Source organism: Oncorhynchus clarkii, chromosome 33, assembly GCF_045791955.1.
Source record: "Oncorhynchus clarkii lewisi isolate Uvic-CL-2024 chromosome 33, UVic_Ocla_1.0, whole genome shotgun sequence".
Lineage (NCBI taxonomy): Eukaryota > Metazoa > Chordata > Actinopteri > Salmoniformes > Salmonidae > Oncorhynchus > Oncorhynchus clarkii.
In genome coordinates this window covers 17685012-17711837 of record NC_092179.1, presented here as the reverse complement: position 1 = coordinate 17711837, position 26826 = coordinate 17685012, and the positions used below count along the sequence as shown (strand labels likewise).

Here is a 26826-nt window from a genome sequence, read left to right as displayed (position 1 = left end):
AGAGAACTCCATCTTTAAATACATCATTACTAGAGTTACAGCCTTATCCTAGTAGGAAACATTTTCATTAGCTACAATAGGATCATAAACGTGTGCGTATAAGAGATAAAAACAGAAAACGCATTAACAAAAATAAAAAGTATAGACATTCTTTGAAATTCCTTGTGATGTATTAGATGCTGTTTGACCATCTGATTCCATACATACCTATTTTGGCTTAGCATTTTTGTTCAGATTAACCTTTACACAAAAAAATATAGATTTATAAATCAAAAAGTGTTGGTATTATGATAACCCCACAGACATACCAAACATGCCCAAAATACAACATTATAATACAGAATTCTTCATACATAGGAGCCAAGTGTATTTTATAAGGCTAATGGTGCATAATTGTTATTAGATTGACCCAAATTTAAACAATTTCCTTTTGGTCCTTAAATAATATGCAAATAATTTCAGCATGACACATTTAAAAACGCATCACATTGCCTTCACATTACTATGTACAGAACAATCTGAATACTGTAGATTCATTGTATATAAAGAGTATAATGAAGTATAATTTTAATTTGATATAATATTATACTTAATTGTGGCACAAATCAAAGTTACAGCCTGATCGTTATACTGCGTTGCATTGGAATAAAGAATGGACTATATAAGTCAGAGTTACAACCTTGTTTGATTATGTTTCCTTCACAATAAAAACAGAATATAACTTATAAGAAAAGGAAAGAAACTGTTGAATACTGAAGAGTTAAATCATTCCAAAAACAGCACAACACATTTAGCCGTTTTGCTCATCCACATTGTCGATGGAATGACAATAAGCAATTGATATGGTAACTAAAGGGAAAAGCAACACTATGATTTTATTATTTTAGAAATAATGCCTCTGATTATACAAAACACAAACTCAAATCATACACATACTACACATGGTTGAAAATGGAAACAAACATGATTTTGCTCCATAACAAACATAATTGCCTACAAAATGGCTTTGCCACAGCAGCACATGAATGCAGTGTGTTTATTAAGTCAATCTACCGTTAATGTACACCCTGTGAAATACTAGTATATACACACCTGTTGAAGCTATAGAAGGGAAATAAAAGTACAAAGAAAATATATTCAATGGCCATAAAAAAAACTTTTTTTTAAACTTCAAACTTAAAATACAGAAAATCAAAACTAAAGATAACTTTTATTTTTTTTAACTTATTTCATCTAGGAATTTCTTATCTTTTGACATCACACAAGAGCAGCCACTGAGAACAACGTGTCGTTTTGCTATTTGAGGGCAGCTCAGATTGTAACATTTGGTCTAGGTCTTTTGAAACCAGTAGGGGGCAGTGCTATTTGATATATAAAAGTGATTGTACAGTACATTCATCCTTTAAGAACTACTGCATACTGACTGACCCCTGTTGTCAGTGACCGGGAATCCAGACCCTGCAGCTGCAAGCAAAAAGTAGACACTTGCCAATGTAATACAGCCCACAGTAAATCTAAAAACTACCAGAAATCACATAATCATAATGATATATCTATAAAAAAAAATCTAAATATAAAATGCTGGTAGGCTACACACAAATTGGGACGGTAAGCAAACTACCGCAATCTAACAGGTGCATACGTCTGTTTCAAGCTGTGTTGAGCTATTTGACCAGAACACAAGAAGTGATGGATGTTAAGAATTCCCCCCAAAAAATGAATAATCTTCTCTGTGGATGGCATCCAGCCAATGGAGGATTTAGAATCAATGTCAAACAATGTTATGGTATATTGCACGTTATAATATATAGCATATAACATAATTTAGTTAATTATTGTTAATTTAGGTCATTATTTGCATATTATTTGTACAAATTATTATTAAACATATATTAAATCATATTAACATGTATAACGTTTGTGGTGCAATGAAACGGATATTACTAATTAAGTGAAGCTATACTTTGAATTGTGTACATATGGTACTGTACATAGTTGGTTAAACGATGTTCATTATTATGTTAATAGAAATTGCTGACAAAATTCTTCAAGCAAACATTATGCTTACTACAACTTCCCTCAAAAGTCATTTAAGAGAGTTAGAGTTGAAAGGAAGAAATACTGTACTTGAAAATTAAGGTCACATAAGAAGCTGTTTAACCGTTTCACAATAGGCATGTTAATTTGGTAATTTCTATAACACTTCAATAAATACTTTCTAATATATATATATATATATATATGTACATATATATATATATATATATATATATATATATATATATATATATATATATATATATATATATATATATATATATATATATATATGTACATATACACAGTACCAGTCAAAAGTTTGGACACACCTACTCATTATAGGGTTTCTCTATATTTTTTTTATATTTCCTACATTGTAGAATAATAGTGAAAACATCAAAATTATGAAATAACACACCAAAAAAGTGTTAAACAAATCTAAATATACTTTATATTTGAGGTTCTTCTTAGTAGCCACTCTTTGACTTAATGACAGCTTTGCACACGCTTGGCATTCTCTCAACCAGCTTCATGAGGTAGTCACCTGGAATGCATTTAAATTAACAGATGTGCCTTGTTAAAAGTTAATTTGTGGAATTTATTTCCTTCTTAATGCTTTTAAGCCAATCAGTTGTGTTGTCACAAGGTAGTGGTGGTATACATAAGATATCCCTATTTGGTAAAAGACCGAGTCCATATTATGGCAAGAACAGCTGAAAGAGGAAAAGAGAAACGACAATCCATCATTACTTTAAGACATGAAGGTCAGTCAATTCAGAAAATTTCAAGAACTTTGAACGTTTCTTCAAGTGCAGTCGCAAAAACCATCAAGCGCTATGATGAAACTGTCTCTCATGAGGACCGCCCCAGGAAAGGAAGACGCAGAGTTACCTCTGCTGCAGAGGATAAGTTGATTGGAGTTACCAGCCTCAGAAATTGCAGCCCAAATAAATGCTTCACAGAGTTCAAGTAACAGACACATCTCAACATTAACTGTTCAGAGGAGACTGCGTGAATCAGACCGAAATGCTGCAAAGAAACCACTACTAAAGAACACCAATAAAAAGAAGAGTCTTGCTTGGGCCAAGAAACACAAGCAATGGACATCAGACCAGTTGAAATCTGTACTTTGGTCTGATGAGTCTAATTTTGAGATGTTTTCTTTCCAACCACAGTGTCTTTGTGAGATGCAAAGTAGGCTTTGCTGGTGACACTGTCAATTATTTATTTAGAGTTCAAGGCACACTTAACCAGCATGGCTACCACAGCATTCTGCATACTCCAACCCATCTAGTTTGCACTTAGTGGGAATCATTTGTTTTTCAACAGGACAATGACCCAGCACACCTCCAGGCGGTGTAAGGGCTATTTGACCAAGAAGGAGAGGTCATCTGCATTAGATGACCTGGCCTCCACAATCACCTGACCTCAACCCAATTGAGATGGATTGGGATGAGTCGGACAGTAGAGTGAAGGAAAAGTAGCCAATAAGTGGTCAGCATATGTGGGAACTCCTTCAAGACTGTTTGAAAAGCATTCCAGGTGAAGCTGGTTGAGGGAATGCCAAGAGTGTGCAAACCTGTCATCAAGGCAAAGGGTGGCTACTTTGAAGAATCTCAAATATATATTTTTTGGATTTGCTTAACCTTCTTTTGGTTACTACATTATTCCATATGTGTTATTTCATCGTTTTGATGTCTTCACTCTTATTCTACAATGTAGAAAATAGTAAAAATAAAGAAAAACACTTGAATGAGTAGCTTTTGACTGGTACTGTATATATGACACAACTTAGGTGCATTCTTTACATAAGGCAATGTATCATTGGGGAAAGTTAAACAGCTACTCCCAGAAATGACCATTGACTACACAAATGAATATCCCTGTACATACGTACATCAAAACAATGGCTAGGAATAGGTTATATTGCTCATGGATTCTTTATTTGGTATAAACCAGCAATATGCACATTTCTAGATGATTTTGATTGTGAATATCAAGTATTCTTAATAAGGCCATTGAAAATACAGCCAATAAAACGAATTTACATTCAACCTCATTAAATATGATTCAATTGCTTTTGTTTCATTGTTGTTTTGGATGAGGCCTAAACATGGCCGGTTTAGAAGTAGTGCAGCGTATACGGACTCCATGTGCAATATGCAATAGTGAATAAAACAGCGGGTGTGTTATCGTTAGATTAGAAGCTTGGCAGTTGTGCAGGTTTAGCTAACGAACACAACGGACACAGTGCGCTAAAGGACAGTATAATACATGGTCACTGGAGCCACCAAACCATGAACTCCTCTCTGTTCCTGTGTTGAAATGATATGTCTCTCATCATAACCCTGGTAATAACAGACATTATGTGTCCTGGCATGTCAGCTCCCAGCATAGGAAGCTGGGATATTAATCTGTATTGATTTCAATCAGAACAGTTGAATTGGGCTGCTGGTGTGGTAGGTTTAGTGTCACAGACTAAATACATGAGCAGTACTAGATTTCTGTCGACAGGGCGCATTTCACAGATTCCTAGATACGCGACAAAAGCTTCTTTCTCATATTCCAAGCCTTGTGGCCTCCTAACATGCGATCTGTATCTTACACCATTATATCCGGCTAGTCTGATGTTTGAGTAGCAGTCAGGGCAGTCACCCCTTCCTCCAGCAATACGCCTCGCAGTATCCCACGACATGGTTGTCGTTGTTACTTTGGCAGTTTGAGTGTCTCTGAAACAAAGGGGCCCCTGCGGGGAGGCCCCCGAGCGGAACCCTGGAGAGTGAAAGACCAGGAGGCACCCCACTTGAGCTCAGTCTGCAGTTTGATAGTGGCAGAGGGGGACGTGAGGGTGGTGGTGGAGGGGGGTGTGGTTGACAGTAGGGAGGGGCTCTAGATGTTGGTCTCCCTCTGCATGGCGTCCTCATCTTTGGGGTCTACCATGTCCTCCAAGGCCTGGGTGTCCCCGTCTGTCTCCTTTTGGTCCTGGTCCCGGTCAGGGTCCTCGGTTTCAGTCCGTTTGTACATCTCCTCCTGCTTGCGCTCCTTGGCCAGGAGTCTGTAGTTGATGAAGTTGCCGATGAACAGCCAAATACTGGCCATGATCACCACAGCCCCACAGCAGAAATACATGTACTTGTAGTTTTTGGTGATGTCCACCAGTTTACCTGTAAATAAGAGCATAGAAAGGGTCAATGTTATTACATTTTTGGAAAATGTTTTTTAATGTTTTATTGAGTGATGAAGGTCTGTCATATTGTTATGTTCTGCATTTCCAAATATGCCTTTATCAGTTTCTTCATGTCTAATGCTTTTCATTATGTCAAATAAATGAAGCATTTTGTAAAGGACCAATAATCACAGAATGAACTTTCCATTTGTTGTTATTGTAATTAGACAAATAAGCACATATTATAAGAATGCCAAAACGTAATATGGCTTTTCCACTCTAAATCAGCAAACTCTATAATCAAGATCAAACCAAGTGAATGATTACTAAGCAATAGCACTCCATAAAACAATAATTGGGTGACTTTAATTTATTCCTTTGGCATATCAACTGCTTAAAAAGTAAACAATGTCTCACAACTGAATTAAGTAGCAATGAGTTGAGAGATCAGTGACATACCTGCCAGGGGTGGACCAATGAGGACAGGGCAGCACTCCACAATGGTGGTGAGCCCCACAGCGCTGGAGAACCTCTGAGCCCCCACCAGGTCCATCAGGGTCTCAAACAGCACCGAGCTGACCATGCCGAACGCAAAACCAAAGAACACGGCGTACACCACCAGGCCTGTGTAGCTCTCCACCAGGGGGCAGAGGATGTGGCACACCCCGTTGTAGAGCACGGCGAAGCTGAAGAAGTACTGGATCCTGGGCCGGATCCACTTGGAGTTGGCCAGGAGCCCCATGGAGGGCCGGGCAAACATGTCCACGAAGGCCAGGATGGAGAGCAGGAAGGCGGCCGAGTACTCGTCCACGCCTATGTCCTTGGCATAGGCCGTCAGGAAGACGATTGGCGAGAAAAAGCCCAAGAACATGATGACGTTGCCCGACAGATAGATAAGGAAACCGCGGTGCTTGAAAAGCGACAGGTCAATGAACTTGTTGACAGTCCCCAAACAAGTGGTCGTCTCCTTCTTCTTGGTGGCGGTTTTGGCAACGACCAACTCCTCATCCTTCTTGATTTTGCCCAGCGGTGGCCCCAGGGGCCTCATCAGGGCGCCAGCCACACAGCAATTGAGCAGTATGCCCCCCAGGATGAGGAAGCTGCCCCTCCAGCCGAAGGAGTTGAACAGGTACTGGTTGAAAGGGGCTAGGCTGCTCAGGAACACTGGGCTACCGGCCATGGCTATTCCGTTAGCGATGGGACGCTTCTTATAGAAGTACTTGCCAATCATAGTCAGGGCTGGCTGAAGGTTAAAGGCTAGGCCCAGGCCTTTGTGAGGAGAGATGAATAATATGATTTAGAGTTAAAAAGATCATACATTTCTAACAAGATAATTATCTGATAAGAACACATTCGGAATAATATACATTTTCTTCAAGTAGCCAGACTGTGGTCATTAAATGATTTGACAAATCAAGCTTAACTGTACTCTTGTAATGTATCTATAGTCTTTTACTATGACCTTTGTGAAAGACAGAATGGGAAACTCCAAATCAGTTGTAGGCCTATTTTCATCCAGTCACTTAAGGAGTTTGACACTATAATCAAATAACTCCGAATGAGTTGAAAATGGATTTCATCGGAATTACCTCCTATAAGACCGATGCAAACATAAAGCTCCACCACGCTGTTGCAGAAGGAAGCGGATATCAACCCGATAGAAGACAGTACTCCCCCCATGATCATGACAGGTCTGCAGCCATATGTGTTTACCAGTACACTGCTTATGGGACCTGGAAGAGAAACAAATGAGATACTAAAAACATGGTCTTTCATCCAACCCAAACATTCAGCCTGCAATAGACTCGGGTAATCATGTAGTGATTACTTAACGGTTTACGCTTGTTAGCGTTGAAAGACAGAGTGAAACTTCCCAGCTCTGGAAATAGAAGTACTGTAACAAGACCTTGTTGATACTGGTAAACAATGTACAACACCGTGTTGTGTGTTCTGCATGCATTCTTAAGGGGATGAGGGCTGCATTGAGAGATCAGTAACAAACAGGCATGGGTATAACACAGCATTATCTTAGTAGTCAAACGGAAAAAATGGCCTTATTGCCAATAAGTACAGAGCACGTTGACAAAACATCTGTTATTTTCCAACTTTGCTACATATGTATCAGAGATCCCATCACGACAAGCAATACATGTACTGTTGGACCAGCAAGACCAATGACATAGAGTGCAGGTGACATCTTGGACATAACTCAGCACCTAGACAATTAACCAATGGGTGCCTGTCAGCCTTGGACAGGCTGCACTGAGAGCTGAGGGCCAAACTAATGGAGCGTTAGTCAAACAGAATGAGTCAGAATCGATCGGGCCCGTCAAGCATCATCGACACGCTGAGTGAAGACAATGAACTGAGCTCTGGTTGGACACGCAATGGTTCTCTCTATTTCATAAGCTTTCAAGGCACAGCTGCCATGCTAATGCAAAACAGAGACCCAATGTGGCAACCAGTTATCTTATGAAATGGATAATAGACACTGACTGTATGAATACACACTGTATGGGCATAGATAGGTTTCAGATGTAACAGTGAGAGAACACTGGTTAACGTAAATGGACTCCTCTGAATTGGTCTGGTTACACTGCATTAAAGCATTACCAGATGTATTTTCTGAAAGTGCACTGCAATGTAATGTTTTCGTATCTAAAGAGAGGGGTGGGGGGGGGGAATCAGGAACTATGACACACACACACCTTGAAGTGATCAGAAGACCTTGGCTCCATGGCCCATTTGTCCCTCAGTGCCATTTCTTTTTCATTCACAGTTTTCCATGAGTAACAGTAAGCACTTGATATTGGTAGTACACACGCAGTTGAATTGAGTGGGGCCGACCAGCATCGCGCTACTATGCCACACAGCACTTCCCATTTCCTTGTTACCTTCAATAAGGGCTTGCCACACAACTTCTTCTTAGGGCCATACAACACAAGACAACTGGCAGCAAGTGAATCTTAGCAGATGTTGGTTTTAGTGGGTCAACCCGTCGTTCAACCCTCTCTATGGTCATTGATAGTACATCAAACTGACAGGTCCAAACAGTTCCTTTTAAATTGTGTCCTTTCTAAAAGTTGTTGTTGAGGGAAACTTTGTCCTTCGTATTTCTAAAGTCCTGTTATGTTTGAACCTCTGGTCTCCATTAACTGATAGGGTGAGGAATGACTCCGATTCTATGGCATGTCACAATGTCCCCTTTCATGACAGACGTTAAACAAAAGGACGAGTAAATTGAATAAGAAACGATAAGAGTAATGAAAGGTTTTTTCCCTTTTTTTTTAACAATGCCCCCATTAGCGAGCAGAAGATGTGCGGTATCTGTGTCGGACTTGGGGAGAGGTGCTATTTAAAAACAGGTTGGGGAAGAAGTCGCCTGACTTCATTTGCTCTGCGTGAATCTTTTTCCGACCTTGAGAAGAGGAGCCCTCCTCGTTTGCATACAGAGCACTTGTCAGTATTCTCCTGAGTCTGGTGGTGAAACCTGGATAGGCCAAGTGGAGGGAGCCCTTGAGGTTTCATATTAACTCCTTTTAAAAAGGAATTCATAAGTGAAGTTTAATTGCTGCAATAGCTGGACACACTTTCCAGGTTACCAAAAGGAAATGAGGAGTTTGTTTTGACAGTAACTATAAGAACAATAAATTAGACTACTATTGACATAGAACACGCTATATTTGAACATACTGTATCTCAGCCCCTACCAACATGATTGGGCTCAATTATAAAACATTTTAATGAAGCATGATCAGATACCATAACTTAAGGTTGCTTGTGTCCAGACTTGAGGCAAAATATGGGCTCAATCATGGAAACGAAAACCTACAAGAGTATGGGTACACCCGTCATTTACCCTTCCAGCTGTGATTTATTTCACAGGACCTAAAAGCTAGTTTGACAGCAGAAAGATGGAAGTTTGTGTAACACATTTGCCGACCACTCCCTGATTTGTGAGGTTGCAAAAGAAAAGGTTGATAAACCGTCAAGACAGCTGACTATGCAGGAAACTGATGTTTGCAATCCATCATACTATTAATGTCACTCTCAATACGGAATAAAGCGCTGATATATGAAACTAGAGCAGTTATGCAAGGACGCAAACATGAATTCTATAAGTGGTTGATCGACTAATAACACAGCTTAGCTAGCCATATTTCTGGACAGTTCAGTTAATGTGCTTGGCAGTGAGAGAGCTCTGCTGTGCTGACCGTCAACAGAGGATGGTACTGTACGTAGCCATGCTGCCTAGCCTAGCCAAGGTCAACTGTCCCTCTCTCTGTGTGGATTAGTGACATTGATCCAACACTGACACACACACAGCCTCCATTTTAGCACGTCACTGCAGAGCGACACTCAGCCAGGCTAGAAGGGAGGAGGGACGGGAGATCTGCATTAGGCGTCCATATAGCTGATGTAATAGAGTGCAATATTTGAAAATAATTCCCATTGGGCTCTTTTCTGCACCCATCAACATCATTACTAATCATTCACCTCAGTGTCTGTGTTACACCCTGGGTTATGGAGACACACAACATCCAGGAAGATATGAAATAGTTGCCTTCACTTACAGTTGTTGTGCATTTGTGGTCTTATCTAATATGTGTGTGTGGCCATACATCATAAAAATAGGTTGGCTGCTGTTGTTTGAAATCAGCAAGAGCCACACATTGGCTTATCCTGATGTTTGAGGATATGGCAAGCATTTCCAGTTTGTTTGCTCTGTGATTGACATCCAATCAGCATCATAAGTGGCACTGCTATCTTATCAGTTAGAGAGTCTGCCTGATGACTGCCCTGGAGAATTCAGTATGTGTCTGACCTCTGAACACGTGGTGGAGGTGGCAGTTGCGTCAACAGCACAGACGGCAGGCGGTGCGAAAACAACAGGTGCGTTGTAAAAGAGCCACAAGTCTCCTTCCTCTTCCAAGAGGACAAACACCCTCAATAAGCAGCTCTCTGATTGGGGTAAATATTTGGTGATTGTTTTTCCGCCATGTTATTCCAGAGAACAGCATATACCGCACTGGGCTGTCCGTTGCTTGTAGAGATGAAGAATGCATTAAACACTAAAAGGACAATTGCTTTATCGGCCTACAGCTGGTGCAAACACATAGGACAAGAGAGCAGGTGTTTAATGAATAGCTGATGAAGCTCTGTTCTCCCCTTTTGCTCAGAGATCAATATGAATGAATTACACTAAACATTTTAACGAGGGACAAGTGCCTTCTACAGGCTTGTCACATATAGAGGATGGTATTGGGTGTCCTTGGCTCTCTATGGCCAATTGGCCATCACTGTCACCGTCATCACAACAACGGCCTAGGATACAACAAACCCTGTTGACAGCAACAATTAGAAATGACTGGATAGGATGGCATCAGCTAACAGATGGCCAGCGTGGCACTGCCAAGCAAGGTGCCTACCGGGTAACCTAGTGAGGGGTAAAGTCATGCTGAGAAGGAGACAATGTGATGCATGACTACTACAATATGCTGATGACTAGTCACAGAAACCATGTTTTCCTCTTGAATGTCAATTTAAAGATGGTCATAGGTTCTCATAGGAGACACACAATCAGATCAGTACAGGTACCTTGCCCCATACTTAGGGCATGAGTTTTCCCTGGACAGGTCACATGATGAAGATAAACTCAGGGCACTACATATACAGAACCCCAACCTTAACAAATCAGACAGACGACTTCAACAAGAGACTACCTGGACACCAACTTAATGTATTGGTCTTACCGCCTGCGTACATGACGGCCAGCATGATGGAGGAGATCCATGCTATCTGGCTGTAGGAGCAGTCGAAGATCTTCTGTATGTCCTTGAAGTAGACGGTGATGGCCTTGGGGAAGGCGTAGGAGAAGCCGATGGAGATGAAGGATCCCAGGACCACGGCCCAGCCCCAGCCCCCGTCCGGAGGGGTCACTGCTGGGGGGCCTGCGGCAGGGGGTGGCATCTCTGACCCAGCTGGCTCTCAGCGCTCACTGTTTACTGGAGGGGGAAAGAGGAAGAACAGGGGTCAGTACAGGGGATATATGAAGAGGAATGAGAGGGTCAGTACAGGGGAAATATGGAGAGGAAAGAGAGAGTCAGTACAGGGGAAATATGAAGAGGAATGAGAGGGTCAGTAAAGGGGAAATATGAAGAGGCAGAGGAAAGAGAGAGTCAGTACAGGGGAAATATGAAGAGGAATGAGAGGGTCAGTAAAGGGGAAATATGAAGAGGCAGAGGAAAGATAGTTTCGGTACAGGGGAAATATGAAGAGGAAGAGGATAGAGAGAGTCAGTACAGGGGAATGTTGAAGAGGAAGAAGAAAGAGAGGGTTGGTACAGGGGAAATATGAAGAGGATAGAGAGAGTCAGTACAGGGGAAATATGAAGAGGAAGAGGATAGAGAGTGTCAGTACAGGGGAAATATGAAGAGGAACAGTGGGAGAAACTGTTGAAAAGCTCTCTGGGTAGGGGAGCTGGACAATAATGAGGATAATGATGTCTCCACTCCCTCTAAGATGAATGTCTGTATTGTAAACTTAGGCTTGAAAAACTAATAAAAAATGTAAGTTATAAAAAAATTATAATAAAAAAAGCTCTCATATGTGGACTACTTTTGGACTATTCTCTCCCACATATGTGGACCATTAGGCACAATATTCAGAGGTTAAAGGTTGTTTGGAGACAACTGTAGCTAACACCAATACCACATTGACAATGGCATGTTTTAAGTGTGCGCCCTACTGAAAATCAGTTTCCCACAGGTTGAGGCCATGTCCCTTTTGTCATTTAAATTCTTGACTGCTGGGTCATAAGACCAGATCTCAGCTCCAGAATGCACTTGAGCACACTGACAGAGTTAATCACCCTTGTCACAAGGTTGAGTTTCTACCTGAAACCAGATCAGCTCTTGCCCCACCCACTTTTCACCTTGAGGGTAGCCCCCTCCACCCCCACCCCCCATTCTGCCCTCACATTTCAGGAAGGTAATGGAGTAATGGAAACCAGAATGGGTGGAGAGTGGAGTGACAGGGGAGTGGTGTACGGGCAGCAGTGACCAAGATCACGTGTCTTTATTGACAAAGCAAACATGTCTCTGATCGTATATACACACATACACCACACATACACACTTTCTAAGTTGTTCAAGAGATATCATGGGTAAGAGGCAGCTGCTTAGTTCCAGGCACACAATCTACAACAACTGATGAGTGATATTAATATGTGCCTTCGTGATCCAACGAGCTTAATTAACATTCCATTTTTTTCTGATCTCACATACGTTGACATAACACAACCAACCACTGGCTTATGAAGGCATTTCAACATCACAAGTAAAAGCTTATTTTAATGGGATTATCGTAGTTTAGTAAAACATGCTCAGCCATACTCTAGACGATACAGCTTAACAGGGGCATGGCATGGCTTTGATTAGGTGGGTTAGAAGCATGAAGGTAGACCCATAGCTCTAAAGGCGACCCATAGCACACTAACTCTATCCAAGGTAAAGAGTTGAGGAAAGGGGTTGAAGTTCCAACCATACCAGAAGGGGACAAAAGCACTAAAACTAGAACCTACCATTTCAATCTCAAGAGTGGCTATAAAACGAGCTCCATGACAACAACATGGTGCAGTGGCATCAATAAATTATATCAGTCTCTGTCTCTCATCAAGTCGTGGCCAGATCAGATTGCACTGCTGTGGAGCCTCATTCATATTCAGCCCCATCTCAGCTGTCAACGGCAGGCAATTAGCTAAACTAGTCGCCATGTGCTGTGATTGGCTGACCTTTCAGAAGAAAAAAGGAAAACGTGAATGAAGACAGTGACTCAACGTCACTATAAAGACGTTAGAAAGCCTATTTAAATCTTATGCTAAAACTGATAGTAGTAGAATTTTGAGATTTTATCAGCTGGTTTATAACTACTACACTACACGACATGACACGACATGACACGACATGACACGACACTACACGACTTCTGACACACACACACACACAAACGCACACAAACACAACATTGTTTAGGTAAGGAATATCTCCAGCCCAGCTTTTCTAAATAAAGACGTTGTTTCATCACGACTATGTAAACACAGTTGTTATTTAACAGACACCATGAGTATTTGTGAGCTGTATAATGTGGGCTTAACGGAGGGTGAAGTGGTAGGGGAAGGGTATTCCTACAGGCGTTCCGGGCATCTTCACGTCACTCTTTTCAGGTGTTTGACTTACAATATTTTTTACATTTCTAACGTAAGCAAAAAATGTTGCTAATCACTCAGATATATAATCCTCTGTGCATATTCCCATGTGTTGCTCTTTTAATTAAACTCAGAGATGATCTATTTTTCAAACATCCATATGGTGATAAAAGTCTAATCTGATTATTGGCCCGGGTTGATAGTGGGGTTGGTTGATTGAACGTGACGACAATGCATACCGGGGTCTCAGGAGTCATAAGCTGCTTAGGTTTATAAGTCTGAATAGTATAGTGAAAATACCAAAACACACCGTGTAAGCGATGATAAGTCGCACAAAAAAACTTTATGTGAGTATACAAAACAAGTTTGTTTAGGCTATTTGACTTACATGAGCCTACTTGTGTATTTCAAGAGAAGTTTATTAATTATTTGTGCGCCACAGTAGTTTCTCCCCTCTCCCCATGATGTCATCATGTGTCCTCTGTAATGTGTCTTTCCTCTGTTTGGTGTCTCAGAATATCAGCTGACACAGAGGGATGGGCAGATGCTTTCACAGCCAGAGACAACCAACCACAGTCCCGCCCAGCCAGAGGGATGTGTCCTATCTAAGCCAATCACAAGGCACCTCAGATGCCTGTCCTTGCCCGTTGTTGAACTGAGCAAACAGTGTGCCTACCTTAGGTCTACCTGTGCTCGAAACTATCCTGTTACCTTAAACTTCAGGGAAGGTTAAATGAACAATGGAGCCTTAGAATTAGAATGAAGAGGCAGGTAGCCAACCACTACAACAGCATTCCTCTAATTGAACTATCTCAATGACAAGCTGATCAGAGCATGTAACACAATAGTGTGTGTGTGTCTTTGGTTTGGCAGTTTGTCAAGCTGGTAGGTCTGCATTTTCCTCCAAGGTCGAACCTGAGGGATAGCTTGACAGGCTGCCTAAAATCTTCCCTCAGACATTCATGGCCAAGGTAAACTGATCCTAGACCTGTGCTGACTAAGAGGTACAACTTCTGAGCCTGGCTGTGTTCTGTTTCAGGTGAACTACGTTGAGTAACCATGGAGCCTGAAACAGAGAAGGCGTGTAACTGAGTTAACGGACACAATGTGCCACCTGCAGCAACACGACTGACTGCCCTTGAGCCACATGATGATCAGGATTGGTGGCTTTGTGTCTCTTGGTACACCCAACAGGATTATGTGGCATAGAGTGTGCAGAGCGAAAATGAAAAAGGATAGGTAACCTACTCAGAGTTATCTTGGCACCACGTTGACAGAACGATTTGAGTAAATATAGAACCACTTTGAGGCTGGTTGCGGTTTTGAGCTTTGCAAATTACGGGATAATCACACTTTTTTTTTCATTGACGTGTTATAATTTAGGTTTTATAAATAGCAGCTACGGCAATTGCCACGGTCATAGAGGTGAAGTAGAACAATATATCATATCTAGTAACTGCATTTGACTTCTGCCTAAATGTAAAACAGGCAGTATAAAAGTTTCTTGTTGGGCCCTTGCTCAGAGGTATGAATGGCATTCAGGCATTGCGAGGTCACTAGCGTCACCATGCTGTAGTCTGGTTTGTGTATCCACAGGCCTTCGGGCAGGCACAGGCCACTCCTGTGACAGTCTAGTCCTCAGGGAATCTTGTGTCACCTTGGATGAAACTGACAAGGAGATATGAGCCAAGTGTTTTCATGAGCATGATACACTACCTGGTTAAGTAGGTCTGAATAGCCTGTGGGAGAGGAAAGACATGAGGAAGAGGTGGAGAGCAAATAAATTGAGATGGAGAAGATGTGTGCTTGTAAAAGGGACTTTCCAGGTGAACAGAATGGAGAGCCGTTATTGATCCCATCTATCAAAATCATGTTGATTGATTATAAGAATTCAGGGAGAACATCTCCAGAGCAGAAGCCAAGAGAAATGTCTAATCCGCCTTCTCTTAATGTCGCTGGTTCGAATACCTGAGCTGACAAAGGTGTAAAAACCTGTCGATGTGACCTTGAGCAAGGCACTTAACCCTAATTTGCTCCAGGGGCGCCGTACTACTATGGCGGACCCTGTGAAAGCAACACATTTCACTGTATGTGACAATTAAGCATATCCCCCCCCCCCCCCACCCCCACCCCTTTTTGTTTTACCTCACAGCACCAATGTTCTCTAAACAACATCCAGGGAGTCTTGTACAAAGTCACAACAAAAGACAGTAAGTGTCTGCTTTCCACCAGACACTGGGTGATGAATTCACACAAAGCTCACAAGGTCATCAATACAATATCAGTGTGCCTCCAGTCTGACGTCCTTCACTATCAACAGACGAGTTTTAATACATAATATACAGCGAGGAGTCTAGCGACCATCAACCTGTGACACATATGAGTGTCACAAATAGAACACTGGAAATCATGTGTATACAATAAAGAGAAAATTAATAAATATGCTAAGTAATGTGTTAATTACTCTTAACTGAATATTAACTTCCTCCATCTGAAATGTTCCCCATTGCAGTGCTCTACACAGCTCTGCGTTGTCTTTCAGAAGCAATTTTCATTGACCATTGCCATATGTCAGGCCATACTGCAGGTGTCCATCCCCAGCCCTCGCCCCAGTCAAAACATGTTCCTATACAACATGCTTTCCATACCGGTTGGCTTATTGGGGCGGCAGGTGGTTTGAGCGTTGGGCCAGTAAACAAAAGGTTGCTGGATTGAATCCCCAAGCTGACAAGGTAAAAATCTGTCATTCTGCTCCTGAACAAGATAGTTAACCCACCGTTCCCCGGTAGGCCATCATTGTTAATAAGGATTTGTTCTTAACTGACTTACCTAGTTGAATAAAGGTTAAAATTGTATATATATATATATATATATATATACAATTCACATTGAAGCAAGTCTAAGAAGTGGTAGATCTGTTCTAGGTGTGCTATTTCTATGCTCACCATTAAAATAACTCACTATGTGGTAGTGGTAGAGTGAATAGATCTGAGGGTCTAAGAAATTATACTCTGCTGGGTGGAATTTTAAATCCTATGTCACCATTTTCCACTGACACTTTGACCTCAACCAAAGCATGTTTTGGGCGTCGAACCAGAATGGGTTTTCTACTTGAGAAGAACAAATCAGGAATTCCAGAAACAGTCTGTGTTTCGGGAAAACATATAAACGTTTTGAAGCCTCTTCTTGAAAAAGGAAAAGTCTGCAAGTTATACTATGAGGCCAACAACTGAACCTTTATTTAACTAGGCAAGTCAGTTAAGAACAAATTGTTATTTACAATGACGGACTACCCCAGTCAAAACCGGACGATGCTGGGCCAATTGTGCACCGCCGTATGGAACTCCCAATCCCAATGATGCAGCTTGGATTCGAACCAGATACTGCAGTGACGCCTCCTGCACAGAGTCTTAGACCACTGCGCCACTCGGGAGCCCAAAAGGAATGGCAGACCTATAATGCACATTTCTATGTGAATTTGGTCAGGTGGCCCAAAAAGTTGCATATTGCACTTTTAATGATAAAGGCTACGCACGAAAGCAAACGTTTAAAATAAATGAACTCTCATTCTCTCAATACATTAATTCTAGGACTTGGCATGTCAAAAGTGTAAGCCAGGGTGGTGTTGAAAGGGCTTGTAGCCTTTTTGAAAGCAGGCATCTGACCTCAAGGTCACCTGAAAGTAATGTATGTACTGTAGCAAACGTGTATGCGTACAACTAGCTCATCATTAACCACAATTGCCATCTCTCACTTCACACAAAACGATTCAATCTACCAGAAACACTGATCCAGTATACAGTTGCCTCTTTGAAGCCCTGTATACTAAAGACGTAACAGCAACCTTCAATAGAAAAAAGACTACTGAGAGACAATGGGGCCATTGACAGCCAGAATACACACCCTGCCCAGCAGTCAGGGGTCTTTCCATGAAAATAATCAATAGGTGTTTGATATCCTATTATTGTAGTTTCTTCTTTCTAACTTCTATGGCAACACACCCAGAAAGTAGTCTTACATGAACAACTGGTAATGGCAAAGCAGACAATAAGTCTATCTACCACATTTAGGGCTATAAGGAGACATTTTGAGCAACAATATACCTGTTAATATAATGGCATTACAAGAGTAAATACCAAGTTACTACACAGGTATGAGAACAACTTGGTGTAAAGTGTTACCGGGTGCCTTTTACTACAGGTGCTCTTAACCCACTACTGAGCTGATTCTGTTCAAATGCATGGGTGGTGACGTATCTACCATCTACCAGCTAACCACACCCACTTAGACTACTTATTAGACATGTCTTCAGCTGCTAAGTAAGTACATTTAATTACCATGGAAGGCCTTGAGCGGTGCCTGTGCGTAGTCAGCAGATTGTAGTCAGCGATGGATTTAGCTCACCCAGTGTGCCAGGTAGGTGGTGTTAACTTTTGGAACCGTTCCATTGGTCTTTAAGTGCCAACTCTGCCCTCCTGGCGCACAGGGCGAGCTAAAACAAGTGGTGATTTCTGTCTAGGCAGAGTGTCATGGCCCCCGGAGCAACATCCAGTGCTGCCAGTGCCAAGAACCAACCTGTTAATCCATGCCAATATTTGCTGCAGCGTCAACGCCTAAGTAATGGTATGGGAAAACATAACATATTACACCACACATTTTAAGTGTAAAGTTTTAGTAGTTTGATAACGGTGTGTAGATTATTCTTCTAAATTCTTGTACAACAAACATTTTTTTCATTAGCTTACATTGATTTGAGGGACATTTAATCCAAGTATTTGTTTGAGAGGGGGTCAAAGGGGACCACTGAGTAAGGGTTAGGCTACGTAAACGCCAAACAGGACATTCATAACTGGAGAAAAAGCATAAACAAACTGGGCTCTGACCGAACATGAACTGTCTCTTACAACCTCTTTTGATAAGCTACGGCTGTAGAGGACTGCTCAACTACTCACAGGGGATTAGAGTCTGAGCTCCACTTCCCTCCCTGTTTTCTACGACGGCACCATGGGACTGGAGCACTGGACGGACACAGCGCCTAAGCCACGTTGTTGATCAAGGGTTCTTGTGCCAGGCTAGGGACTTACTGAAGGTATGCAACCTAATACATACCTGACTCCAGTTGACATATTACACGGTATACATCTAAGGCATTTCTATGCCTAATATACTGTGGTGTAGGACACTGGAAATGGTTTCCTATTTGAATCGTGCAAGCACTTATTAAACATCAAAAGCACCGAAACTGGACAACGGGAACAGCATAATAGATTGTATACTAGGGCCGGAAATTGCCAAGGAGCTCACGTCATGATATTATCACAATATTTAAGCTGATTATACGATATGTATTGCGATTCTCACAATTCTATATGTATTACGATTCGATACTGAGATTTTATTGCGATTTGATGTTCCAAATTTGCAAACATATGGGAACATGTTTCTCACTACATCTACTGCAGAGACAAGAGAGAGCATGAGAAAATTAGTTTTGATTAGTCATGGAAATAAAAGTGCTGGAAACATGTTGGCTCAATATTTAAAAAGAAGATGGAGAACAAGCTTAAGGATAAACAATACCAGTTTTGGCACAGGTACAGCCGACTAGCACTAGCTAACGCTGATTAGAAAATCATTATTATATCTATATATTTGTCCAAAATAATATTGCTAAATGTAACTGTATCGATTTTTTCCCCCATCACTATTGTGTACACAACAATAATCATAACAACAGCTTTGTAAATACTATGTCAACACCACAAACTTGTTTGGGAATTATTGTAACACCTAAGTGTTAAAACCTCAGCAACTTTTAAGGCTTGATTTTCTACCCACATGCTCAGGGGGGAACACTGCTTTAGTTTACATGAAAACAGTGAAACACATTAGAGCAGAGGACAATGAATGTGGCTTGAGGGCTATGACAACCTTCCAGTATTTAGGATCGAGTCAGAGGTCATGTTACCCAAATCACAACAGTGAAAGATGGCCTACGGGCTGCTGACGATGGTTGGCTGGTCACTGCTTGTTTTAGTCACAATGAGAAACCCTTTCCCCTGTGAGATGGCCGTCTATAAAACTGATTTATCTTCAGAGGGGTTGGGAAGCCAGATGGATGGTGAGGCTAAGAGGCAGATGACAACGGGTTGTGGAGATGAGTCAGCTAAGCTTGAAGCTAACCATCCATGTATTATTTAGCTACATAGACTAGCGCACTAGAATGCACCATTTCTATTGGGATTTGAATGTTTCCTAGGCATCTGTCAGGTCAACTATGAAGTGGTGGCTCAATAAAGTGGAGAGGCCCCTATCTAGGTTACAATACAACAATGGTACAAAGGTTTCTCATGCCTGCAATGTCTACATGTTACCCTTCCTTTAGTAACCCAAAGAAAGTAGTCCAGTACCAGAGGCAGAACCAGCCTATGCCAGTACCAGAACTTCTCCAATAGGCCTACCATAGAGCAAAGTAATGACCTGGGGAGGAACGCGAAAGCCCCCGAAGTGCCTTATTAATTCATTATCAATATGTGCAAATAGCCAAATCTATGGCCCATTGTTATTTGTCTACATTTCTTTCAACAATGCAAGCCATATATTGCCCAATTTCTCATAACATCTTGCATTACCCAAGAACCAGGCAGACTTCGCTGGTCATTTTGATAAAAAACATTTTTATCTCGTGCTATATCAAGTCAAGGTGGAAAAAAGACAGACCAAATGTGACTGACCGATGTTATATTTAAAGCGCACCAGCTGACCCGGAGAGTGAAACATCCTCTGCTTGGCCCAAACCTGCTTACGAAAAACCTTCAGATCAGATCCTTAGATAATAATAGACTAGTATGATTTGGTAACTGTGTCATCTCAGTGGGAAAATGGTTACATTATATTAGGCATCGAGACGCACGGGATGAGAAGAGAGATGTACAGTAGATCTACTGATCAGTGATGCCTCAAACTATGATGCAATACCCGCGTGTAGATCCTAATCCGTGTAGTCAGATACTCTGTGTGCGTGTGCTGCTGACAGAAACCGGATGGAACCAGCCAAATATGCATATCATAGTCTACACTGGGCCTACATAAACAAGTATTCATAATTCTCTAGGCTAATGTAGTCTATAAGCATCATTCGCACAATATTGGGAGTAATAAGAGTAACGACTAACATGTCTGTCGGTGCCACATTTGGTTAACTCCGTGATTACGCACAATATATGTACATTTCAAACTGAAACATAATGTAATTCAAAATTCAGCCTATTGTTTGTTTTATAAAGCATGTAGCTTAAGTGGTGTAGGCTATTGTTGTCACGATGACCAAGCATCTCTCTAAATGCCGAAGCAAAGCGTATCATTGTTGGACAAAAATAATAATCGTGAACGCACCGGCAGCTGTTCAGAGTTTCGTAAGCATTATTCCATCACGGATAACTTTCAGGAAACGCATATTACCTTTTGCGAATATAGGCGCGGTCTATCCCCAAATGTGGTATGTGGTCCTTGGTCGCTGACCTTGTCAGTGTTGCGGGAAGATGGGGCTGTATTCTATTTGAATTCGCTTACTAGGAAGCTGCATGTGACGTAGAGCGTTGAAAGAAGGCGGCCCAACCTGCTGTTTTTCTGGACCACGGGTAGCATAGCGAGCATAGCGCTGGAGACAAGAGACCGGCAAGAGCATCAAGTAAAACCAGCCGGCTTGCGCTCCAATACCGGTAGGGAGGAGAGGGGGGCGTTTGGCAATTTGTTTGTGGATGTTTCTCATTCTTTTGTTATTGAAACCTTATGTGGTTTAGCGTCTGCTTCCACTGGAAGAACGCTCCGCGTGTTTTGCCCCATTCAACACTTCAAAACAAACTCGATGTAGGTCATCCGATTTATCACAGGGATTCTTTTAAACAGTCATGTAATGAGGGAGTTGTCTAAACGCTTGTTTCATGCTAGCAAACTATGCATCAAAAATATTTTAGCAAATATAATTTCACATCACTTATGTTGGCCAATTTTACAAGTTTACCTGTTTGAAGAGCAATTGAATCCCAGAGCGCCAATCGCCCATAAAGGCGTTAGGTGCAGCGTCCAACTTGTGATACACATTTTGTATACATACACAGAGCAAAAATATAAACGCAACATGCAACAATTTCAAAGGTTTTACTGAGTTACAGTTCATAAAAGGAAATCAGTCAATCAAAATGAGTTCATTAGGTCTTAATCTATGGACTGGGTATACACATATGCAGCTGTTGGTCACAGACATATGCAGCTGTTGGTCACAGATACATTTACCTTAAAAAAAAAAAAGGTAGGGTCGTGGATCAGAAAACCAGTCAGTATTTGGTGTGACCATCATTTGCCTCATGCAGCACCACCCATTTCATTTGCATAGAGTTGATCAGGTTGTTGATTGTGGCCTATGGAATGTTGTCCCACTCCTCTTCAATGGGTGTGTGAAGTTGCTGGGTATTGGCGGGAATTGGAACATGCTGTCGTACACGTAAATCCAGAGCATCCCAAACATGCTCAATGGGTGACATTTCTGGTGAGTATGCAGGTCATGGAAGAACTGGGACATTTTCAACTTCCTGGAATTGTATACAAATCCTTGTGACATTGGGATGTGCATTATCATGCTGAAACATGAGGTGATGGCAGTGAATGGCACGATAATGCGCTCAGGATCTCGCCCACGCAACGCCACCTGCCCGGCCAGTGGCGACCCGTCATTCAGGGCAGGTGAGCCTCACCTGTTTTGATCCCCACATTTTTTGCAAAATGTTTTTTTGGGGCTTGTCTGTTTTGCATGTTATTTTGGCATTAATACGTGTCACATATCAGTTTGCAAACAATGTATAAAATATATATTTTATATATATATATATACTACAGTGCATTCGGAAGGTATTATGTAACAGTATAACTTTAGACCGTCCCCTCGCCCATACCCGGGCGCGAACTAGGGACCTTCTGCACACATCAACAACAGTCACCCACGAAGCATCGTTACCCATCGCTCCACAAAAGCCACGGCCCTTGCAGAGCAAGGGGAACCACTACTTCAAGGTCTCAGAGCAAGTGACGTCACCGATTGAAACGCTATTTAGCGCGCACCGCTAACCGTTTCACATCCATTACACTCACCCCCCTTTTGACCTTCCTCCTTTTCCGCAGCAACCAGTGATCCGGGTCAACAGCATCAATGTAACAGTATAATTTTAAACCGTCCCCTCGCCCATACCCGGGCGCGAACCAGGGACCCTCTGCACACATCAACAACAGTCACCGTCGAGGTGTCATTACCCATCGCTCCACAAAAGCCGCGGCCCTTGCAGAGCAAGGGGAACCACTACTTCAAGGTCTCAGAGCAAGTGATGTCACCGATTGAAACGCTATTTAGCGCGCACCGCTAACTAAGCTAGCCGTTTCACATCCGTTACATTCAGACCCCTTGACATTTACCCCCTCTGGAACGCTTCAATGGAGAGTCGAGCACATGTTGGGCTTTCTAGCTCAGTGTGTCCTCATTTTCAAGCTTCAGCCCTCCTCTTTCCCTCAGATTGCACCAAGATAGCCTATCTCATCACGATGATGTCCAGGAGGGCTCTCACCTGGGCTACTGCTGTGTAGGAACAGCAGCCGGCCATATGCGTTAGTCTGGAGGGGTTCGTGGGAAAGGTTAAGAAGGGTTTTTACGCTGTGTTCTCTGGGAGAGAAGCTAATCCAGCTTCGGCAGTACTCCTGCAGTGTGGCTGACTACGAGGTGGATTTCCGCACGCTGTCAGAGGAGAGTGCATGGAACCAGGATGCACTGTTCGATATGTTCCTGCACAGCGTCTCGGAGGAGGTCAAGGATGAGCTTGCTGCTCGAGATTTACCTACGGATCTCGATTCCCTCATCGCTTTGACCATCTGAATCAATGGTCGACTACAGGAACTAGGGAGGGAGAGGAAATTCGACTTCACTTGCACGTCCAGGGATTCCACCTTGGCTCCGAGTCATCCCGGAAGTCCCCAACGATCCCTTTGCTGTGAGCACCTGAGGCTTCCCGACCTTTCACGAGGGTTGCCGAAGACGGCTGAGCCACCGCTTCCCAAGCCTACGCAACTAGGTAGAGCTGGGCTTTCACCAGCGGAATGGCAATACAGGATCTACACGAAGAATTGTCTGTATTGCGGGACGCTTGGTCATTTTGTGTCCTCCTGTCCTTTAAAGAGATCAGGCTCACTGGTAGGAGTGAGTCCTCTGATGGGCCATATGGAGAACTTTTCTGCTTCCCTTGCTCGCACCCTTTTAATGCCATTCTGCTGTGGGGAGGCCAGTCTAAATCTCTCCGGGTCCTCATTGACTCTTGGGCCCAATGAGAGTTTTTTTGACACTTCCCTGGCTTCCGAGCTGAACAGCCCCACTCAGCCCCTCTCCACTCCTAAGGATTTTAGAGCGCTGGACGGGCGCTGTATAGGCCAGGTCACTCATATCACCACTCCCATCAACCTACTGGTGTCAGGGAATCACAGCGAGACTATTCAATTCCTGCTCATCAAGTCTACTCAGATTCTCCTGGCTCCAGTGACACAATCCCCTCATCAACTGGTCTACTGGTGCCATCATGGGCTGGAGTCCGTACCGCCACACCCAGTGTCTGAAGTCAATGCAACCTGCCCCGGACGTCTTCCTGGGTGCTTGGAAGGTGCCCAGGACCTCTCCGCCATTCCTGTGAAGTACCAGGACCTTCAAGAGGTGTTCAACAAGGCCCAGGCCACTTCGCTTCCGCCACACCGACCTTATGAATGCAGGATTGACCTTCTCCCTAGCACCACTCCGCTCCGGGGATGACTGTGCTTGTTGTCGGGACCGGAGACCAAGGCTATGGACTCCCTAGCTGCAGGATTTAATACGTCCTTTGTCCTCTTTTTCCAGCGCAGGGGCACCCTGCGCTTGTACATCGACTACCAGGGACTCAATTACATAACGGCGAAGAACCGCTACCCGCTACCACTCATCTCCTCGGCCTTTGAGTCGCCAAGCTGGATCTATGGAACGCCTACCATCTGGTGCAGATGCGGGAGGAGGATGAGTGCAAAACCACTACGATGCCATTTGGCCTGACCAACGCCCCTGCTGTGTTCCAGGCTCTGGTAAATTATGTTCTCTGCGACATGTTGAACAGATTAGTCTTTGTCTACATTGATGACATCCTCGTCTTCTTCCGCTCTACCCAAGAACATGTGCTCCACGTCCGACAGGTTCTTCAACACCTACTGGAGAACCAGCTGTTTATTAAGGCAGAGAAGTGTGAGTTCCATCGCTCCACCATCCCCTTTCTGGGGTACATCATCTCGGCTGGGAGTGTCCATATGGATCCTAGGAAGGTGAGAGTGGTGGTGGATTGGCCCCAGCCTTCGTCCAGGATGCTGCTGCAATGTTTCCTGGTGTTCACCAACTCCTATCGCCACTTCATCTGGGGTTACAGCACCCTGGCTTCCCCCCTGTCAGCACTCACTTCATCCAAGGTTCCGTTCACGTGGTCCCCTGCTGCTGACCGGGCGTTCCAGGACCTCAAACACCACTTCACCACTGCTCCCATCCTGGTTCATCCTGACCCTCCCCGTCAGTTCGTGGTGGAGGCCGATGTGTCGGATGTAGGATTGGAGGCGGTCCTGTGCCAGTGTTCTGCCCTAGACCTGAAGCCACGGAGAAAAACTACGAAGTTGGAAATCGTGAGTTTCTCGCAGTGAAGATGGAGGAATGGAGGCATTGGCTGGAAGGGGCAGAACATCTGTTCATCGTATGGACCGACCACAAAAATCTGGAGTATCTCCGCACCGCCAAACGCCTCAACTCCAGGCAAGCTAGATGGGTCCTGCTGTTCTGCTCCCTCTCATATCGGCCGTGATCCAAGAATGTCAAGCCGGATGCACTCTCACCATTATAGTCCCACGGTTATTGCCCTGGAGCCCGACATCATCCTTCCCACCTTGTGCCTGGCAACTGCACTCAGATGGGGTCTAGGGAAACTAGTCAGGGAGGCACAGCGTTCCCAGCCAAACCCCGGGGGGGTCCTGATAATCGGATGTTCGTGCCTGACGCGGTCCACTCCGCGGTCCTGGAGTTGGCCCACTCCTCCAGACTGGCCTGCCACCCGGGTTCCCGCTGGACCCTGGCGTTTGTGTGACAACGCTTTTGGTGGCCCACCATGGTTCCTGACGTCTCCGCATTTGTCTCCGCTTACACAGTGTATGCTCAGAACAAGACTCCTCGGCAAGCTCCGGCTAGCCTTCTGCAACCTCTGCCTGTCCCTCACCGTCCCTGGTCCCACATATCCCTGGATTTCGTCACGGGTCTCCCCCATCTGAGGGCAACACTGCCATCTCGTCCCGGTTCTGGAAGGTGTTTTGCACCCTCATTGGGTTGTTGGACAGGCTGTCCTCTGGGTTCCACCCCCAGTCCAATGGCCAGTCAGAGCGAGCCAACCAGGATCTTGAGACAACTCTGCGCTGCCTGGTCTCTGCCAACCCCACCATCTGGAGCCAGCAGCTTGTGTGGGTGGAATATGCAGGCAACACCCTTCCCTACTGCCATGGGCCTATCAACTTTTGAATGTTCTCTGGGGTATTAGCCCCCGCTCATCTCCGAGTAGGAGGAAGAGGTCAGCGTACCTTCTTTCCAGATGTTTGTCCGCCACTGTCGTCGTACCCGGTATCGTCTCTGGCAGAAGGTATGGCTATCCACCCGAGATCTCCCGCTCCGGGTGGAAACCCGCAAGCTCTCCCATCTCTAAAATGATTAGTCCCTCTGCTGTTCATCGTCTGTTGCCCCTTACCCTTTGTATACACCACACCTTTCATGTGTCCTGAGTTAAATCCATGTCTCACAGCCCTTGTTTTCCTGTTTCCAGTCTCTCTTTTCTCGTCCTCCTGGTTTTGATCCTTGCCTGTCCTGACCCCGAGCCCGCCCATCTGCCTGACCACTCTGCCTGCCCCTGACCCTGAACCTGCCTGCCGTCCTGTACCTTTGCCCCACCTCTGGATTACCAACCTCTGCCTGACCTGACCTTGAGCCTGCCTTCCGTCCTGTACCTTTGCCCCACCTCTGGATTACCAACCTCTGCCTGACCTGACCTTGAGCCTGCCTGCCGTCCTGTACCTTTGCCCCTGTTGCTGTAATAAACATTGTTACTTCGACACGGTCTGCGTCTAGGTCTTACCTTGATTCCTGATACAATCATTTGGGATTTTTTGGGCTTGGGTTTATTAAATGTTGTTAACGTAGGGCTCAGGAAATGTATTTAATATGGGGCTCATCAGGCTAAGGTAGCATTAGGTTTGAATTTTCATGCTGATCAAAGCTCTCAAATCCAGACATTTATATGCATTATAATGCTTTTGAATAACTTGTGATTTATTCTCG

At 43.6% G+C, this 26826-nt stretch overlaps 1 protein-coding gene across 1 annotated transcript; it reads right to left on the bottom strand.

Moving 5' to 3' along the window:
- Positions 1-2356: 2356 nt before the first annotated feature.
- LOC139393215 (monocarboxylate transporter 2-like) lies at positions 2357-21040 on the bottom strand. The gene is made up of 5 exons (XM_071141657.1): positions 20874-21040; positions 10960-11211; positions 6796-6939; positions 5666-6475; positions 2357-5204 (listed from the first exon to the last, which is right to left on the bottom strand). The coding sequence occupies exons 2-5, from the start codon at positions 11174-11176 to the stop codon at positions 4930-4932; spliced, it is 1446 nt and encodes a 481-aa protein (XP_070997758.1). The 5' UTR covers positions 11177-11211; positions 20874-21040; the 3' UTR covers positions 2357-4929.
- Between the last annotated feature and the right edge of the window lie 5786 nt (positions 21041-26826).

Coding starts and splice junctions, on each gene's coding strand:
- LOC139393215 (XM_071141657.1), bottom strand. CDS start 11,176: ATGCCACCCCCTGCCGCAGGCCCCCCAGCAGTGACCCCTCCGGACGGG. Junction 6,476..6,795: donor TTGCATCGGTCTTATAGGAG/GTAATTCCGATG, acceptor CTCCTCACAAAG/GCCTGGGCCTAGCCTTTAAC. Junction 5,205..5,665: donor CATTGGTCCACCCCTGGCAG/GTATGTCACTGA, acceptor TCTTATTTACAG/GTAAACTGGTGGACATCACC.